Raw genomic sequence first — 21,667 nt, forward strand, 5'->3', positions numbered from 1 at the left:
ACATTCAATGATCAAGAATAAAAACTGCATAAGTTTCAACAGTTGGTAGGTACTATAAATCGCACTCTCCTCACAAACGTTAGGAAAGAGACGCTACTAAAATTTTATAATGTGATGGAATTACCAGTTCTAATGTATGGGTCGAACACTTTGACTGAAACTCCCAGTGCCGCGCGGGATTAGCCGAGCGGTCTGGGGCGCTGCAGTCGTGGACTGTGCAGCTGGTCTCGGCCAAGGTTCGAGTCCTCCGTCAGGCATGGGTGTGTTTGTCCTTAGGATAATATAGGTTAAGTAGTATGTAAGATTAGGGACTGATGTCCTTAGCAGTTAAGTCCTATAAGATTTCACACACATTTGAACATTTTTGAAATTCCCAGTGAAAGGAGAAGGGTAGAAGCAACAGAAATGAGACTCCTAAGACCACCTGTTAGTTACAGATTCATCAGTCGGATGAGGAATAGTGAAATCAGAAATGAAATGAACCTCAAAACCATATTTTAAATAACAGAGTAGTACAGAAAACATTGGCATCTGTACATTCAAAGGATGTCTGAAGAACGTATTCCTAACCTAATACGCAGATATACACTCCAGTGGGAAACGAAATATTGGGCATCTTAAAAAAAAGTACAAAAAGATCAGGTGCAGCCTACAAGAAACTGGAACAGGTAATGATGCCTAAATCGAAACTGCTTATGTGTTGATGAGAAATTTACGTCACAGTTTGAGTAAAATGGTCAAATGGCTCTGAGCACTATGGGACTCAACATCTGAGGTCATATGTCCCCTAGAACTTAGAACTACTTAAACCTAACATTAGGACATCACACACATCCACGCGCGAGGCAGGATTCGAGCCTGCGACCGTAGCGGTCGCGCGGTTCCAGACTGAAGCGCCTAGAACCGCTCGGCCACACCGGCTCGCCGTTTGAGTAAACAAAGGGATCAGTTAGTAGGACACCTGCCGAGGTATCAGGGAATCATCAGTTTGGTATCGAAGGGAAGTATGGTTGGGTGAAAACTGTATACAGAGACTAAGGCTCTACTACAGTAAGTAGCGTCAAATGGGAGTAGGATGCGATGGTCATGCAGAGATGAAGAGGCTTGTACAGGATTGTCTAGCGCTGAGACCAGTAGCAAACCTATCTCCAAGCTGAAGACAACAACTACATGTGCTGAATGCTGATATGCTCCAAACCGAAACCGTTACTGTGTACGTACCTGTAGATCCGAGAGAAGACGTGTCGATGAGGGAGGGGCTGAGCACGAGCGGCCCGAAGCCGCCCCCCAGACCTCCGCCTCCCAGGCTGGCGCCCCCCAGTCCTCCGCCCCCCAGGCTGGCGCCCCCCAGGCTGGCGCCCCCCAGTCCGCCGCCTCCGAAGCCCCCCAGCGCGTAGCGGCGCCGGTCGCGGCCGCCGGGCCTCGGCCGCCTGTCCTGGCGCTCCAGCTCCTGCAGCTGCCGCCGCAGCAGCCTCTGCGTGTGCGGCCGGTCCAGCGACACCCCCGAGATGACGTCAGCGGCCGCGTCCTTGGCCGCCGCGCGCCTCGAAGACGCGGCCGTGGCCGTCGCCGCCAACAGCAGCAGCAGAGCCAGCACCTGCGGCGGCGGAGAGCAGAACCACTCACTCACGGCTTTCTTCCCGCCGGCATCTGGGACACTGGCGGTCGCTCGCTTTCGGTCTCAGCCCGCGGGGCACGCCGATGGACGCAGCGTCCTTTTCTCCGCCGTTATGAGTGTTATACGGCCCTCGGAACTGCAGCCTCGGGTTTCACTTGCATGCGCTGAACCTCTTAATTCTCAATCCACTACGGTTTTCGTGATTCTGGCCTGCGGTGTAACGTAGAGGAAAGTAAGGTGCTTGTCGGTTAATGAGCCTATTACGGAAATATGAGGCCCTAGTTAGCGTTTGAGGCACTGTAATATCCTGAACATGCCTTACAGGTCACAGTAGCTCATCTTGTAACGAGAGAGGCCACACTTGATCCGTAGCCATAAGCTCCACTATCTTAACACCATCACGCGATTGTGTAAATGACTATGCGTTTGAATCAGTTATTGATTAATGGCCTCTCATTCACAGCTTCAACAAAAATGAAAAAAATATATACGAATTCCAAACTGTGTATAAGAAGGGTAGAAGGACGCATCCTCAAAATTAGAGACCAATATCCTTAACATCGGTTTTTTGCAGGATTCTCGAACATATTCTCAGTTCCAATACAATGAATTTCCTTGAGACAGACAAGTTGCTGTCTATGCATCAGCATCGCTCCTGCGAAACGCATCTCGCCCTTTTTTCACATATCTTGCGAACAATGCAACGGATGCCATATTCCTTGACTTCCGGAAAGCGTTTGACTCGGTGCCCCACTGCAAAATCCTAACTAAGGTACGAGCATGATCTTTTGGATAGGGTGGATAAAAATGTGTTGCTGTTGTCTGATGATGCTGTGGTGTACGGGAAGGTGTCGTCGTTGAGTGACTGTAGGAGGATACAAGATGACTTGGACAGTATTTGTGATTGGTGTAAAGAATGGCAGCTGACTCTAGATATAGATAAATGTAAATTAATGCAGATGAAAAGGAAAAAGAATCCAGTAATGTTTCAATACTCCATTAGTAGTGTAGCGCTTGACACAGTCATGTCGATTAAATATTTGGGCGTAACATTGCAGAGCGATATGAAGTGGGACAAGCATGTAATGACAGTTGTGGGGAAGGCGGATAGTCGTCTTCGGTTCATTGGTAGAATTTTGGGAAGATGTGATTCATCTGTAAAGGAGACCGCTTATAAAACACTAATACGACCTATTCTTGAGTACTGCTCGAGCGTTTGGGATCCCTATCAGGTCGGAGTGAGGGAGGACATAGAAACAATTCAGAGGCGGGCTGCTAGATATGTTACTGATAGGTTCGATCATTACGCGAGTGTCACGGAAATGCTTCAGGAACTCGGGTGGGAGTCTCTGGAGGAAAGGAGACGTTCTTTTCGTGAATCGCTACTGAGGAAATATAGAGAACCAGCATCTGAGGCTGACTGAAGTACAATTTTACTGCCGCCAACTTACATTTCGCGGAAAGACCACAAAGATAAGATAAGAGAGATTAGGGCTCGTACAGAGGCATATAGACAGTCATTTTTGCCTCGTTCTGTTTGGGAGTGGAACAGGGAGAGAAGATGCTAGTTGTGGTACGAGGTACCCTCCGCCACGCACCGTATGGTGGATGTATGTAGATATAGATGTCAATCGCATAACAGCATTCTCCCTCTCTCTTTCTATTTTCTTATTTTTTTCTCACGTCAGCTGTGAATGTCACAGCACACACTCTACACCAAAATAAGTTTTTGCAGTCAGTAGGAAGAAAGCTGTAAGATACCAAATTCTGACAAATAGTTTCAGCAACGACGTCATAAAGTAGACTAGTTTATGCCTTGAACATTGTGACTTCACAGTCTCATATTGGTAGGCGATGTCTGATTATTTTCCTTTTCTTTATTTTTCTTAACTACCAGACACGTTCTGAAAGTAAGTGTACTGTGCCCAGAACGGACTGTGGTTTTTTTTCTTTTTTTGTAGTTTTGCAACACAGTGTTTTAGAGGGAGATCTCCTGACCAGACCGAGAATTATAGGAAGATGGCGACAAGAAAACTCTCGCTTCAGTGTCCAGTTGCGTGAGAGACGTCGGTAAGCAATCCCTCCAAGTGCTGTGATTCGCCTCCTACTGGAAGGAGATGTTATGAGCAGAACTACTGTGTTTATATGGTGTAGGGAGTTTAGTGGAGGCAGAAGAAACGCTCATGATGAAACAGAGGAGTGAAAGACTCAGTTTGACTGACCAGTAGGTGCAAAAAATCGAGGAATCTGTTCGTGTAAACCACCGAGTCACTGTGGATGAAAGTTATACGGTGTTTCCATAACTCCAGAACTCTCCAATACGAGACATTCGCAGTAACGCTACGATATCGGAAACTGAGGAAGATTGGTACTAAAACAGTTGACAGAGCAACCAAAGAAAAATCGGGTCCGTAGTGCTCGCGAGGGTCTTGAGCGACTTGAATTGGAAGGTGAGAGCCTTCTGAGCTCTATTATGACTTGAAATGAAACACTGGTGACTCATTACACGCCTGAGACAAAGCGACAGTCAACGCAGTGACGTCACACCAATTCCCAAGCTGCTAGAAAAATCAAATGTACCATATCGGGCAAAATAAATAAATAAATAAATAAATAAAAAATAACAAATAATAAAATAAATCACGGCCTCGGCATTTTAGGACTCATGGTTTTAGTTGAATTTCTTCCTCCGGTGGTGATCACCAATGCAAAACGGTACGTGAGACCCTAAAAAAACTAAAAAGAAGCATTTAGAACAAAAGGAGGGCAATTTTGGCGAGAGGAGTGTACCTGCTGTACGATAACGCCCGTCCTTAGGCAGCCTTAGCGACCGAGGGGCACTTGGACTCATTTGGTTAGGATGTTTTAAACCACCCTCGTATTTCCCTGACTAGGCACCTTCGGATTGCCATCTTTTCACCTCCCTGAAGACACACATGAGTGGTATAAAGTTTTCAACCGATGAGCAGATGCAGAAAGTGGGAGAAGGAGCTGGCGGAAGACCTTTCCGAGGAGTGCATAAAGAGGCTTATGCCACGGCTCGCCACATGTATTCAGCGAGATGACGATTATATGGAAAAAATAAACAAGTGTGTCAACACTATCCGGTAATTTAAAAAAATATAAAATTTAGTACATTCATTTTCTGAACATGCTTCGTATGTTGGAAGAAAGTGTGTGGCTCTTTAGCTCAGGAATAAAGCTACAAATTAACAGTAAATTTTTTCTGGGTTTGTGACCGCAATGTCAATATGTAAAACTACCGTCGTTTAGGTCACTGTTGCAAGTTTTACAGTAAACAAAAACACCTCGAGGAAAGTCACATGCAACAGTGACCGAAACGTTGGTAGCTTTACATATTGATAATGCGGCCACAGAGCCAGAAAATTTTATTGACTGTGACAATGGCAGCAGAAGCCTACGTTTATAATTAAAGCTAACATAGTGTCTTGAGGCGAGTCAATTCAGGTGTCCATTTCCGCTCTCTGTGGCCGGTTGCGGGGGTCTCTGTGCACACAAATAGCTTCCCAACGGACTGCGGTTTGCGGAGTCTGAGAGACCAGGCCTTTCGTGTGCTTTTGTAGGCACGGGCGGCAATCGCGTTTACAGCCCGTGCTAAGCCACCGAGGGTCCGTAGAGAACCACCGAGCACTAGTAAAGACACCTTCCTGCAGCCAGAAGTAAAAACGCGTAGCCGCAGCTATGCCGTGCACCGTGATGGCCATTAAAATAGCTACACCACGAAGATGACGTGCTACAGACGCGAAATTTCACCGACAGGAAGAAGATGCTGTTATATGCAGCAAATGATTAGCGTTTCAGAGCAGTCACACAAGGTTGGCGCCGATGGCGACACCTACAACGTGCTGACATGAGGAAGTTTCCAACCGATTTCTCATACACAAACAGCAGTTGACCGGCGTTGCCTGGTGAAACGTTGTTGTGATGCCTCGTGTAAGGAGGAGAAATGCGTACCATCACGTTTCCGTCTTTGATAAAATTCGGACTGTAGCCTATCGCGATTGCGGTTTATCGTATCGCGACATTGCTGCTCGCGTTGGTCGAGATCCAATGACTGTTAGGAGAATATGGATTCGGTGGGTTCAGGAGGGTAATACGGAACGCCGTGCTGGATCCAAACTGCCTCGTATCACTAGCAGTCGAGATGACAGACATGTTATCCGCATTTCTGTAACGGATCGTGCAGCCACGTCTAGATCCCTGAGTCAAAAGATGGGGACGTTTGCAAGACAACAAGCATCTGCACGAACAGTTCGACGACGTTTGCAGCAGTATGGACTGTCAGCTCGGAGACCATGGCTGCGGTTACCCTTGACACCGCATCACAGACAGGAGCGCCTGCGATGGTGTACTCAACGACGAACCTCGGTGCACGAATGGCAAAACGTCATTTTTTCGGATGAATCCAGGTTCTGATTACAGCATCATGATGGTCGCATCCGTGTTTGGCGACATCGCGGTTAACACAAATTGGAAGCATGTATTAGTCATCGTCATACTGGCGTGTCATTCGACGTGACTGTATGGGGTGTCATTGGTTACACGTATCGGTCACGTCTTGTTCGCATAGACGGCACTTTGAACAGTGGCCGTTACATTTCAGATGTGTTACGACCCGTGGCTCTACCCTTCATTCGATCCCTGCGAAACCCTACATTTCAGCAGGATAATGATCGTCCGCATGTTGCAGGTCCCGTACGGGCCTTTCTGGATACAAAAAATGTTCGACTGCTGCCCTGGCCAACACATTCTCCAGATCTCTCACCAATTGAAAACGTCTGGTCAATGGTGGCCGAGCAACGGGCTTGTCACAATACGGCAGTCACTATTATTGATGAACAATGGTATTGTCTTGAAGCTGCATGGGCAGCTGTACTTGTATACGCCACCCAAGTTGTGTTTGACTCAGTGCCCAGTCATATCAAGGTGGTTGTTCTGGGTACTGATTTCTCAGGATCTATGCACCCAAATTGGGTGAAAATGTAATCACATGTCAGTTGTAGTATAATATATTTGTCCAACGAATACCGGTTTATCATCTGCATTTCTTCTTGGTGTAGCAATTTTAATGTCCAGTAGTGTATAAGAAAAGCCAAATACAATGTACCTGGTCGAGCTTAGCCTATAAAGATAAGTCCGTTACACGCACTGCTATTGGTTAGGCAGTAAATGTGCTTCATATGTTAATCCGTGTCCTTCAGAAATACACTCTAAGAGATAAAACGAGCTGGCCGCTGTGGCCGATTGGTTCTTGGCGCTTCAGTCTGGAACTGCGCAGGTTCGAATCCTGCCTCTGGCATGGATAAGTGTGATGTCTTTGGCTTGGTTAGGTTTAGGTAGTTCTAAGGTCTAGGGGACTTATGACCTCAGATGTTAAGTCCCATAGTGGTCAGAGCGATTTGATCCATTTGAACATAAAACGACTCATCACGAAGGAATTCTCCGAATGGGACAGAAATCGGTAGATACGATGTATATTTACGGAAAAACAAATGATTACAATTTCAGAAAAATTGGATGATTTATTCAAGAGAAAGAGTTTCACAAGCTGACAAAATCAATGACTTGTTGGTAAACATGTGGTCTTTATGGAAGCAGCTGTTCGGCTTGGCATTGATTGGTAGAATTGCTGGATGCCCTGCTGAGGGATGTTGTGCTAAATAATGTCCAGTTGGCGCGTTAGATCGTGAAAGTCTCGAGCTGGTTGCAACCCCCCCCCCCCCCCTCCCCCTAATGCTCCCTCCGAACGTTCTCAACTGGGAAGAGATGCGGCGACCTTGCTGGCCATGGTATTGTTTAACAAACACGAATAAAAGCAATAGACCGTCTCGCCGTGTGCGGGCGGGCAGTACCTTGCTGCAATGTAAACCCGGAATGGCTTGCCATGAAGGGCAACAAAACGGGGCGTCGTGGACGTACCGGTTTGCTGTAAGAGTGCCGCGGATGACAAACAAAGGTATCTTGCTATGAACAGAAATGGCTCCCCAAATCTTCGGGTTGAGCCCCGATGATTAGCAAAGACGTGTCTGAAGGCTTCCCGGAAAGCGGTGGGGTACCAGCCTTACCGTCGCCCGCCATACGGCCCGACAAAAAGGAGTGATTGTCTGGGGTGCCAACTCGTTTCAAAGCTGGACCTCTTTGTCTGTCAGCCGCGATACCCTTACAGCACAGCGGTACGTCGAAGATATTCTACTCCCCGTTTCTTTTGTCCACGGTAAGCCACCCTGTGCTTACATTTCAGCAAGATACTGCCTGCCCAAACAGGGCGAGAGTTTCTGCTGCTTATCTTCACGCCAAACCCTACTTTGGACAGCAAATTCGCCGAATTTCTCCTTAATTCAGAACGTTTGAAGCATTTTGGGCAGAGCCCTCCAACCAGATTGAGATTTGGGCGATCTAAGGCGCCAATTGGACATAATTTAGCAAGATATCCATCAGGAGGACATCCAAAATTCAATCAAGGCGAAGCCGAATAACTGCTTGCACAAGAGCCGGAGGCGAATCAACGTGTTATTGACTTACCCAATTTTTGAAGCTCTTTCTCTTGCGTAAATCATCAAATTTTTCTGAAATAGTCACCTTTTGTTCGCCTATAAATGTATACCACCTCTACCGATTTCTGTCCAATTCGGATAATCCCTTCGTGGTGCGTCGGTTACTTGTCTTAGAGCACATGAGATGCAGAGTTGCAAAGCTTCCATTTTGTGAGTAAAGATTTTTCCGAGTCTGATAACGTTACCAGAGATCCACGGCTGAAAATTTGGGATGCAAATCACGCTAAAACTTATGAAGAACTTCTTTTGAACATTCGGTTTACAATTTTCATGAGGCGGTATGCTTTCAAAACTACACTCTTGCTCATAAATTAAGTATAATGCTGATACATGGTGAAACAACGCTCTGGTGGGCGGTTTGCGGGTTTAAATCACCACGGGGTATAACCATGCGGTGCATTTGACCTGCGGTGGTCGCACGGTGGCGCTGGCAGCAGACCACATACGCAGAGGTGTGTTGGTGCATGTCAGAGTACGGTGCAGCGAGTAAGTGTGCAGACCTTTTCAAATCTGTTAATGGTGACTCTGTGTTGAAAATGGCTCAAAGAACACATATTGATGATGACGTTATGAGGGGTGGAATACTAGGGTGACTGGAGGCTGGTCAAACACAGCAGGTCGTAGCACGGGCCCTCCATGTGCCACAAAGTGAAATCTCAATATTATGGCAACGATTGCAGCAGACAGGAAACGTGTCCAGGCGCTACAGTACGGGACTTCCACAGTGTACAACACCACAAGAACACCGATATATCACCATCAGTGTCCACAGACAGCCACGGAGTATTGCAGGTAGCCTTGCTCTGGATCTTATCGCAACCACTGGAACAGTTGTCTCCAGACACACAGTCTATAGACGACTGAACAGACGCGGTTTATTCGCTCGGAGACCTGCAAGGTGCATTCCACTGACCCCTGGTCACAGGAGAGCCCGTAGAGCCTGGTGTCAAGAACACAGTACATGGTCATTGGAATAGTGGTCCCAAGCTATGTTCACGGACGAGTCCAGGCATAGTTTGAACACTGATTCTAACCGGGTTTTCATCTGACGTTAGTCAGCACTCAGATACCAACCTTTTAATGTCGTTGAAAGGGATCTGTATGGAGGTCGTGCTTAGATGGTGTGGGGCGAGATTATGATTGGTGCACGTTCACCCCTGCATGTCTTTGATAGAGGAACTGTAACAGGTCATGTGTGTCCGGACGTCATTTTGTACCAGTATGGCCGCCTTTTCAGGGGTGCAGTGGGTCCCACCTTCCTCCTGATGGTTGATAACGCACGGCCCCACCGAGCTTCCAACGTGGAGGAGTACACGTGGCCTGCCTGTTCTCCAGACCTACACCTCATCGAGCACGTCTGGGATGCTCTCGGTCAACGTACCGCTGCACATCTTCAAACCCATAGGACACTTCAGGGCACTGGTGTAACAATGGGAGGTTATACCACAGCAGCTGCTTGACCACCCGATCCAGAGTATACCAACCTGTGTACATGTGCACGGTGATCATATCCCATATTGATGTTGGTGTACATGCGCAGGTAACACTGGCGTTTTGTAGCACATGTGTGTCGGGACGGTTTTCTCAACTTCTCACCAATACTGTGGACTTACAGGTCTATGTTCCTATTTTATTAGCGCCAGTTTTGTGTAGTGCCACGTTGTGTGGCACCACATTCTGCAATTATCCTTAAATTATGAGCATCAGTGTATATGACAGTGTTCCAGTACGGATGTCTGCAGCTGCGAATATATATACAGGAGTCCTTTCGTAACGGAAGTACCTTCTCTTTTGACTTCCAACAAGAAAAGAAGTCCTAGAAATCAAGGTAAACTAGATACACTATTTATCATAAAAACATTATAAAAACTTATTACATTATGTGTAAATGACAGAAGATAGCAGCATGAGATTAGCCGAGCGGTCTAGGGCGCTGCAGTCATGGACTGTGCGGCTGGTCCCGGCGGAGGTTCGAGTCCTCCCTCGGGCATGGGTGTGTGTGTTTGTCATAGCAGTTAAGTACCATAAGATTTCATACACATTTGAACATATTTGAACAGAAAATAATACAACGTCGTGACTGTATGCTGGAAGGATTGAAAGGAAACGCCTTCCCTCTGTACCGTAACCAGAAACAATGTGTGTAGTTGGCAGCTGCAGTCAGAGGCCGTGCTCTTTTGCCTGGAATCATTCCCTCCGTTAGATTAACTAAAAAACTGTTGTGTCGATAGAGAACGCCAAACTGTTGGAATTTCACGTATTCTCCTAAGCATTCTCCGTTTATGAGCTTTGCTGTCCAGGAGATCTTCTCCATCCTCCTTGACCAAAGTATTTCATTCCAGACGTCCCTTGTCGCGTACACCGATACTTTGCGTTTCCGAGCCATACAAGACCACGCTACAGACAATGGCAGGGCCTTTTCCTTGTAACGAGCTACCTTTGAATGTGCAGTTCAGCTCTTTGTAGCGGATGAACTTTTGCCATGTCAGACTGGTTTAAAGTCTTGTAACTGTGTTGGTCCACACTCTAGAAGGTGAAATATGTTAAATCTGAGCTCCTGCGGACGCAACATTTAACTCTTTAGCTAGACTTGTCACTGATGATGCTATCCATCTGGTTGATGAGTGTTCTGTAAGTGGTATATCACCAGCTTGAGTGGCTGCATATTTTGGTGGTTCCATACCCTCAGTTCCCTTTATGTTATAGTTCTGTTTCAAGATCCCGTTCATTCTTGCTAACGTTTTTCGCTGTTTCTCTCAGTCTTCCTCAGTGACTGCTACGTCGGCAGTATATCGTGTTATTGTGGTTTCCGGTGCATGAAGTTTTGTTTATTTCATGTCGTCTCTACATTCCCCACTGGCTCCCTCAATACAGAGCTTGAACGACACTCGTGACAATTTACTTCGCTGATGTACCCCTTTCAGTATGCAGGCCTCTAGTTCGTCGCCTTTTATGTGTGGTGAATGATTCAGCAATTCTTAACGGCCGAAGAATTAACGGGACAGACTATTGATTCAATAAATTTCACGTACAATTCGTCTGTCTCCGAAATTATACATTGTAACTACTAATTGGGTACAGCAGAGCTGTACCGATCACGAGGCTTATCCACCGGAAATAAGAAGTGATGCAGCAGTGCGCTAGTTCCGCACCGAGTCAAGGTCGTTTTGCCAGTACCTCTGTGTCGCCGCATGTGGTTCTAGTTAACAGCATTTTCTTTTGCATTATTGACAGGACAGAAGAACAAACTCTAGAGGTAAACCAATTGCATAGTTAAGGTATACAACCTACAAATTAAGGTGACCATGCACAATACTGTGAAATTTAAAACTATCGCTGTTACTTGTATAAGAACACAGATTACGCAGTGTTTTCAGCGATAAATATTGCTAGCTTTTTCCACAAAGGTCTGATTTTCGACGTCTTTTGAAATGACTGCACATGGAGCTATTTTGCCCCGTACAGTTGGGGCTATTTCCGCTCAGTCAGATTATCAGTTTAATTGTTGCTTTGCTGCAGAAATCTAGAGATCACATTTTCTTGGTTTGTTTTCAGATGGTCCGTACGTACGAAGGGAAAAAAAGGCCAAGTGCTTCATGGTCCGAGGAAGACGTGAAACAAGCAGTAACAAGTCTTACAGACAGCTTGTCTGGATAAACTGCCAGTAATGTGCTACATACTCGTATTTTCACGAAGTGTGTGTGGGTGCAAGAGGACGAAAAATGTTTACTTGTGATAAATTCTTGTAATTTGAACACTGAAATACACTGGGTGGGATAGCCTCTTGAGTGGACGGAATAGCCCCACTATTTCTACACATAATTCTTACCTTTTTGAAATGTTTGTTTAATGGTTTGCCCGTTTAAAGAAATTTCTACCTTTTATGAACCGGAATGTATTCACAACTACAATACCATTACTGTAACACATTGACAGAATTTTTAAAAAAGTTGCATGTCGCTTTATACAGGGCTTACAGTTGAAGTTGGCTAATTAGTGTATTACAGCTAGGTAAACGTTGTCGTTGAATATGATGTCGAACGTCAATCTCCGCTGAGTATCTTTTCACATAGTGCTACTCGTACCTTAAGTTCAAGGAAACAAACGAAAGAAAAGATATTTTACACACATACCGTGAACGTGAAATTCCTGAGGAAGACGAGAACGATGTTTTCGGTTCTCGAGTGAAATGGATAGCGTCGTCATAGAGAAGTGAAGCAAAAGAGCTAAGAAAAGGTTGTGTCTGCAAAAACTGAGAATGTCGTATGTGTCTTCCTAGAGAGTGAATCATAGCACAGTTTGTTACTCCACTCGAAGGAGAATTGGAGCAACTTCCCTGTCATAAAAAGCCACGGGAATGAATAACGATATCTGTGCAGGGCACCGTGTTACATGTTCCCTTTTTTTGGAGAGTCTTGCAGTTGCAGCACAACTGCAGACGTTACAAGAAAGTCAGTGATTCAGAGAGAACCTTACTCTTCGAATAACAGCCGAAACTCAGAATGTAGGAACGCCGCGCTTGCAGCAAACGCTTCGCGTGGTCACAACAGGGAGCAGTGAAAGTAACGAGCTGGAATTCCGGGAGCAGTCCATTTCGTATCTTGTTATAGTTTGCTGAGTACACAGTGACGCCTCTCATCCTAACTAAACAAACCGTAGTGAAAATCGCAAATATTTTCTGCGCAACCTCTCTCTTTTACTAATGGCGTTTGGTAAGAGTCAGACAAAATGAACTGAATACAACTCTAACGAGAGTTGATTATGTATTTCATCTCTGACCAGTTACATTGCTTGTCGTTACTAAAAATTTTAGTTTAGTATTCGAACGCACAACAGAATTAACTCTTGTTTGAGTTAACGCACAGTAACTACTAAATATCAGCTTTTTTGTTTTTTTGCTTTTTTTTTAAACTGGTTGTAAAGATTTTCCCCGATATGTGCAAATTACGTTTTCTTACACCGAAATAAACTGCTGCCTATCTTGACAACAGCACGGTATCGCATACACTACTGGCCATTAAAATTGCTACACCACGAAGACGACGTGCTACAGACGCGAAATTTAACCGACAGGAAGAAGATGCTGTGATGTGCAAATGATTAGCTTTTCAGAGCTTTCACACAAGACTGGCACCGGTGGCCTCACATATAACGTGCTGACACAAGAAACGTTTCCAACCAATTTCTCATACACAAACAGTGCCTGGTGAAACGTTGTTGCGATGCCTCGTGTAAGGAGGAGAAATGCGTGCCATCACGTTTCCGACTCTGATAAATGTCGGATTGTAGCCTATCACGATTGTGGTTTATCGTATCGCGACATTGCTGCTCGCGTTGGTCGAGATCCAATGACTTAGCAGAATATGGAATCGGTGGGTTCACGGAGGTAATACGGAACGCCATGCTGGATCCAAACGGCCTCGTGTCACTAGCAGTCGAGATGACAGGCATCTTATCCGCATGGCTGTAACGGATAGAGCAGCCACGTCTCGATCCCTGAGTCAACAGATGGGGACCTTTGCAAGACGACAAGCATCTGCACGAACAGTTGGACGACGTTTGCAGCAGCATGGACAATCAGCTCGGAGACCATGGCTGCGGTTACCCTTGACTCTGCATCACAGACAGGAGCGGCTGCAATGGTGGACTCAACGACAAACCTCGGTGCACGAATGGTAAAACGTCATATTTTCGGATGAATCCAGGTTCTGTTTGCAGCATCACGATGTTCGCATCCGTGTTTGGCGACATCACGGTGAACGCACATTGGAAACGTGTATTCGTCTTCGCCATACTGGCGTATCACCCGGCCTGATGGTATGGGGTGCCATTGGTTACTCATATCGGTCACCTCTTGTTCGCATTGACGTCACTTTGAACAGCGGACGTTACATTTCAGATGTGTTACGACCCGTGGCTCTACCCTTCATTTGATCCCTGCGAAACCCTACATTTCAGCAGGATAATGCACGAGCGCATGTTGCAGGACATGTACGGTCCCTTCTGGATACAGAAAATGTTGGACTGCTGCCCTGGCCAGCACATTCGCAAGATCTCTCACCAATTGAAAACGTCTGGTCAATGGTGGCCGAGCAACTGGCTCGTCACAATACGCCAGTCACTACTCTTGATGAACTGTGGTATCGTGTTGAAGCAGTATGGGCAGCTGTAACTGTACACGCCATCCAAGCTCTGTTTAACACAATGCCCAGGCGTATCAAGGCCGTTATTACGGCCAGAGTGGTTGCTGATTTCTCAGGACGTATGCACACAAACTGCGTGAAAATGTAATAACATGTCCGTTCTAGTATAATTAATATATTTGTCCATTGACTGCCCGTTTATCATCTGCATTTATACTTGCTGTAGCAATTTTAATGGTCAGTAGTGTACATATATACATACATACATACATTATGTTTTGCATACATCGTTCCAGAAACAAATTAAAAGTGAGCGACGAATGAAACTTCGTACACAAGCCGGGATTCGAACCCAGTTCTCTTGTTCACTGGGCAGATGTATTAACCACTATGCCACTGTGGCACAGTGTCATTACATAACTGCATCCCTCCTCAGTCTATATTAAGATTGACGCCCCAGCCCAACTGGAATCTCCCCTAGACTCGAACAGCGCTGCAGCGACTCTCCAGCTCCACTGGAATAGCACCTCAGCATCGAATGGAACGGGACGTCCCGTCTGAAACCCAAGCATAGGTGCTTTAATCAGATGAAACTATACAGTTCAAGCGACCTTTGTTAAGCCTCTAACATGCGATGAATGAAAATTTGTACCAAGGCTGGGATTCGAACCAGCGTTTCACTCGATGCTGCGGTGCTGATCCATTACACTTCAAGAGCGTCTGCGATAACGTTTGCGTTTAGGGGGAATACCAAGTGGGGTGAGGAGTGAATGGGGATTTGGATGGAGGAGGGCCATGTGCTACGGGACACTTGAAAACGTCTTTGAAACCATACCGTTTCATTTAAATTAAAACAGGTTCTAATCCAATGGTTGTGGTAAAAGAGTTTGGGGGATGGGGAAAGAAGGAATGAGGAGCGTAATGTTTCCCATCTTCGCACATACTTCGCAAATGGAGCGATGGATAAACGACTATCTAATACAATACGAGCCCTGATTTCTCTCAAATAGCCTTCACGTGATGTTGGTGGCAGTTGGCTGATTCTGCACAGTGTCGCAAATGTTAGTTCTCTAAACTTGCTCAACAGGGATTCTTATCCTAGTTCTCAGTGTACTTCTGGTATACCAGCATGTTGCTCGAACTTCGGCAACACGTATAGCAGAACGCCTCTGAATTGCTTCCATGTCTTGCTTTAATTTGACCTACTGTGATTCTCAAATACACAAGCAGTGCTGAGAAATGGGCTGTACAAGTGATCCGCACGCGGCCTCCACTAGAGACATGAATTCTCCCAAGTTGAGCAGTCGCCTCCCCTACAAACGACCTTGGGTGCCGGTTCCATTTCGTGCCGCTTTGCAACGTTTAGGGTAGACATTTAATCGACATGAGTGTGTCAAGCAGCACACCACTGATATTGCAATCGAATATTAGAGGATTATTTTTCGTACTAATCTGTTTTAACTTACGTTTTTCTCCTTATTCGAAGTAAGCTGCTATTCATGTGTCAGGCAAATGCTGGAGCTGCTAATATCTTTGGTGAAGAGAACCAAACGCCATAGCCAACGATGACTGTTAAGAACCTTGGGACAATGCACGGACTATCCTAATACGCCTCCCTCTTGTGTCCAAATTTCCATTCAAGCCTCAGTTGTGTTTTGTTCTGGATGACGTCGTATAATACTTCAGATCCACTTACTTCCACAGCACTAAACAGATATATAACATGTTTTTCAGTTGTGTGCATGTGGAATGCTCCATTTTAAGCGTTGCACAACAATAAACAGAGGCTGTCGTTCCGCATCAGAAGAAATAACGGACACGCTGTAATAGATTTATTCCAATCACGATTAATAAATTGTTCCGGGTTAATATGCCGTGTCGAATGGATTCCACTTTAGTACCCAACTTCCCTTCCCAATCTGCGGAGGACATTTTAAAGGGGGATTGTAGTTTTTTTGAATGTCCGATTCGCACCCTGGCTCGGACATTCAAAGAAGCTCGATCCCCATTGGAAATGACGTTCGCATATGGGTTCTAATGTGAAATCCATTCGACCACAGCGCAATAGCCCGTAATATTTTACTAATTGTGACATTTCCGACCGTGAAAGTTTGCATTTTACATTTGTTGCACAATACAATGTTTGTAGCACAGAGTGAATTCAAAACACGTTTATGTTCCCATAAATTTGATGTCTAGTTTGCTAAACATTTTAAAAATTACGGAGTGAGCGGCTGTGCATTAAATGAGAAGTGTGTGGTAAGTTAAAAGTAGGCAGGAGCCGAACGGAAAAGTGTTTCTTGATATAGAAACTAACTTACTCCGCTACAATTCGCCTAAACTGGTTCATGACTACATACTGTCAGTAACTGAGTGAGAAAAGACGTGCTCGTAAGTTCGACAAACTAAGGGAATGCAGCAGCGTAGCAGCAGCAGTTTTCGGCCTGATCAAACTGAGCGCAATTAAAATTTTTTTAAACTTGTAGGGAACCTAACTGATATTATTTTTATTATGGTTGAAATGGATACTATAAACAAAGAATCTATAGAGGCTGTGGACCACCATTACAAGAAGTTCATGAAGATTTTAACAACTTTGTGTGTTATATAAAAGCAGTAGAACACTACACAGAGAAATTAAAAAAAATCGAAAAAAACTGGTCAGATGTTTAGTGTAATGAAGTAAGAAATAAGATAGGTTAGAAAAACAGTTCACGAACTCTTGAATGTTTATCGAAGTCGTGTACAGCAGCCGAGGTACTCATACATTACTGACGTAAGAAGACCACTGAGTGAAATTCTTCCAAAGAAATACCCGCAAGTAATGTTTAAAATTCCAAGATAGTAATTTAAACAACGAACTTCAAATTGTCAATCGGCACCTCCTTCGCTATGAATGATTTCGAGCATCATTCGAAGGCGTGTAAGATATTTTTCTGATGTACTTCACTATTCACTTTTAATTAAATCATTTCACAAAACTTTTGACATTTTTTCCATATTTTTTTCAAGTTTTTCTAAGAAAGCACGAAATACACAGTGTGTTCAAGTACCGTTAGGACCACTTGTCTCATATTCCAAGCTTAAAAGCTATTTCGTGGCGAGTTGTGGAGTTTCGATTCTTCATGATTCGGAAACAGCTGTGTGGAAAGTCAAAGCAGCAGACATCCTGGACGCAAATGTAACAGTATACGTGCCTGAAACTCGTCGCAAAGTGACAGTGGGGGCAGTGAGGCATAATCAAGTTTTTTGAGTCGTCCAGCATTTGTGGGCGAGAATTCCTGCAGTTCGATCCGAATACCTCGAGGCAGATCCTGGTTGCTCCTCCATGACGAGAGCTCAGCTCACAAAGCGACGACTGTGAACGAGCCTTTGGACTGAAAACGGACCACAGTCCGGGATAACCCACCATATTCGCCGGAATTGACCCCACCGACGTCTGGTTGTTCCCCAAATTGAAGCCGACAATTAAAGGGCAACATTATGACGCAGTTAAGGACAGCCATGAAAACTGTAGCGCAGTCTAAATGCAACTCAAAAATGGCTCTGAGCACCATGGGACTTAACTTCTGAGGTCATCAGTCCCCTACAAGAACCACTTAAACCTAAGTAACCATAGGACATCACACACATCCATGCCCGAGGCAGGATTCAGACCTGCGACCGTAATGGTCGCGTGGTTCCAGTCTGTAGCGCCTAGAACGGCTCGTCCACCCCGGCCGGTCAAATGCAACTCCACAAAAAGGACTACAGTATCTGTTTTAAGACACCTTTAACAGGATTTCAGCTGTGTGTTGATTCGGAGGAAGACTATTTTTTTAATGAAAATAGTGAATTTTGTAAACATTATGAATGACTTGTTTTTTATAGCAATAATCCTAACGGGACTGGGACACACTGTGCATGTTATATATAATATAGATCGGTATTCTAATGTTGCCAACGGTCTTGCCTTAGTGGTAACACCGGTTCTCGTCAGATCACCGAAGCTCTGTCGGGCTTGGCTAATACTGGGACGGGTGATTGTCCGGCGTGCCGTGAGCTGTTGGCAAGCGGGGTGCTCTCAGTCTTTGTAATGCCAATTGAGGAGCCACTTGACTGAGAAGTAGTGGCTCCGGTCACAAGAACTGACAACGGCCGGGGCAGCGGTGTGCTGACCACACCTCCCTCCACAATCCACGCCCGCATCCAGTGACGTGTATACGCTGAGGATGACACGGCGGTCGGTCAGTATCGTTGGGCGTGCCGAGGCCTCTCTGCACGGAGTTTTATTGTACTATTATTAAGACAAAGCAGAGAAGTTTCAATTAATACTGAGATTTGATATTTTTTGTGTCACTTCCAGACACCACACTTGCTAGGTGGTAGCCTTTAAATCAGCGATCCGTTAGTATACGTCGGACCCGCGTGTCGCCACTATCAGTGATTGCAGACCGAGCGTCGCCACACGGCAGGTCTAGAGAGACTTCCTAGCACTCGCCCCAGTTGTACAGACGACTTTGCTAGCGATGGTTCACTGACTACATACGTTCTCATTTGCAGTGACGATAGTTTAGCATAGCCTTCAGCTACGTCATTTGCTACGACCTAGCAAGGCGCCATATTCAGTAATTAGTATGAATTCTGAACAGACAATATTGTGAATCATGTACCGTCAAGAGCGACGTTCATCATTAATGGATTAAAGTTAAGTATCAAATTAATTATGTCCGCTTTCTGAATGTTCCAGACCTCACGTCAGTATAGTTCTTCCCTCCTCACGCCAGCCTGCGTGAGCTGAAACGCGTGCATGTCGGCCGAAACTAGTAACACGGTGTTGGCTCTTCAGCCAACACAACATTTTGACACTTCATTCACACAGCTGTTCGTGAAATATTTTAGTTTCCCTTCAAACCACGAATAAAGTTTTCCTTGATTACTGTGATCACTTTCAAACAATTAAAACTATCGTTGCAGAATATGGCTTCCTGCTGGTCAATTTGATACTCCATTTGCTCATGTCCCACTACTTTTTGTTATGAAAATCCGGACTGAAATACACTGTCTAATTTCGCCTCAAAACACTAATTATAGTTTATAATTAATGGTTTACTTTGAAGCAATTAAAGCGTTATTTGCAAAACTAGTCCTCATGCTCGTGAATCTGATACCCCACTTGTTCACTTCCTACTCTTCGTTTGGCTATGAAAAAGGTCGTACAAAAATCCATTGTATAATTTCTAGAGAGTCTTGTTTTCGCTTCGCTCAAATATTTGGTGGTTCAAATGGCTCTGAGCACTACAGGACTTAACATCTATGGTCATCAGTCCCCTAGAACTTAGAACTACTTAAACCTAACTAACCTAATTACAGCACCCAACACCCAGTCATCACGAGGCAGAGAAAATCCCTGACCCCGCCGGGAATCGAACCCGGAAACCCGGGCGCGGGAAGCGAGAACGCTACCGCACGACCACGAGCTGCGGACCAAATATTTGACCAAACAAAATATCGCCTGAGGGACGGAGTACGCGCAGTAGAAAGCGAGAAGACAGAAGAGAACAGGGTAGAATAGTCCGACTTTCTCCGCCGCGGGCGCGTACCTGCACGGACGTCATGTTGCTGCGGAAGGTGTCTGTGTTCCGGATGGAGCGATGTGGCGCCGGTACAGAGGCGGTAGCAGCGGCGAGCGTCGTTGCCGGAGAGGTACTGTGCCGTCGGCCGGTCTGATGGGCCAGTTAAGAGACGGGCGCGCGCGTGGCTCAGCCTTCCCCCCCAGACACCAGCCAGCCGGCCGGGTCCAGTTTTCACAATGTGTCGATTTCTTCTCCCTACTCCGCCGCCCGAGCGAAGCAGCCTCCACGGGGATGATCCAGCGCTACTGTCGGCCACGCACCTGCGTGATGCGTGGCCCACTTACATACTAACCGTGTGCGGCACACTTTCAAGGCCGTGACGACGGCTCGCATTGCATCTTACTTATCTCTCGGCATTTCCATTCCCGTGCATATCTCCTGGAAACATTATAGGGTGGTGCATAGGTCCGTAGCGTTTTAGTTTTTCGTGTTGGTATTTCGGTTGCTGAAGGATCATTTACAGATTGTAATTTTTTATTTGTACACTACTGGCCATTAGACTTGCTACAAGAAGAATAAATGCAGATGATAAACGGGAATTCATTGGACAAATATATTATATTAGAACTGACATGTGATTACATTTTCACGCAATTTGGGTGCATAGATCCTGAGAAATCAGTACCCAGAACAACAACCTCTGGCCGTAATAACGGCCTTGATACGCCTGGGCATTGAGTCAAAGAGAGCTTGGATGGCGTGTGCAAGTGCAGCTTCCCATGCACCTTCATCACGATACCACAGTTCATGAAGAGTAGGGACTGGCGTAGTGTGACGAGACAGTTGCTCGGCCACCATTGACCAGAAGTTTTCAGTTGGTGAGAGATCTTGAGAATGTGCTGGCCAGGGCAGCTTCCGAACATTTTCTGTATCCAGAAATACCCGTACAGGACCTGCAAAGCCGGCCGCGGTGGTCTAGCGGTTCTAGGCGCTCAGTCCGGAACTGCGGAACTGCTACTGTCGCAGGTTCGAATCCTGCCTCGGGCATGGATGTGTGTGATGTCCTTAGATTAGTTAGGTTTAAGTAGTTCTAAGTTCTAGGGGACTGATGACCACAGATGTTAAGTCCCATAGTGCTCAGAGCCATTTGAACCTGCAACATGCGGTCGTGCATTATCCTGCTGAAATGTAGGGATCGAATGAAGGGTAGAGCTACGGGTCGTAACACATCTGAAATGTAACGTCCACTGTTTGAAATTCCGTCAATGCCAACAAGAGGTGACCGAGACGTGTAACCAATGGCACCCCATACCATCACGCCTGGTGATGCGCCAGTATGGCGAAGACGAATACACGCTAATAATGTGCGTTCACCGCGATGTCACCAAACACGGATGCGATCATAATGATGCTGTGAACAGAACCTGGATTCATCCGAAAAAATGACGTTTTGCCATTCGTGCACCCATCGCAGGCGCTCCTGCCTGTGATGCAGCGTCAAGCGTAACCGCAGCCACGACCTCCGAGCTGATAGTCCATGCTGCTGCAAACATCGTCGAACTATTCGTGCAGTGATGGCTGTTGTCTTGCAAACGTCCCCATCTGTGGACTCAGGGATCGAGACGTCGCTGCACGATCCGTTACAGCCATGTGAATAAGATGCCTGTCACCTCGACTGCTAGTGATAAGATGCCGTTGGGATCCAGCACGGCTCTCCGTATTACCCTCCTGAACCCACCAATTCCATATTCTGACAACAGTCATAGTATCTCGACC

At 45.8% G+C, this 21,667-nt stretch overlaps 1 protein-coding gene across 1 annotated transcript in view; it reads right to left on the minus strand.

Annotated features, from left to right (window-relative positions):
• LOC126273245 (pro-resilin-like) overlaps positions 1-20,052 on the minus strand; it is a 114,968-nt gene extending 94,916 nt beyond the window's left edge. The window contains exons 1-2 of the mRNA XM_049976789.1: positions 19,919-20,052; positions 1,222-1,597 (exon numbers count right to left, since the gene is read on the minus strand). Of these exons, the coding sequence (XP_049832746.1) occupies positions 1,222-1,597; positions 19,919-19,933 (391 nt within the window). The 5' untranslated portion in view covers positions 19,934-20,052. The remainder of the gene's footprint in view (positions 1-1,221; positions 1,598-19,918) is intronic.
• Between the last annotated feature and the right edge of the window lie 1,615 nt (positions 20,053-21,667).

The sequence above is a fragment of the Schistocerca gregaria genome, chromosome 5 (genome assembly GCF_023897955.1).
Source record: "Schistocerca gregaria isolate iqSchGreg1 chromosome 5, iqSchGreg1.2, whole genome shotgun sequence".
In the NCBI taxonomy this organism is placed as follows: domain Eukaryota; kingdom Metazoa; phylum Arthropoda; class Insecta; order Orthoptera; family Acrididae; genus Schistocerca; species Schistocerca gregaria.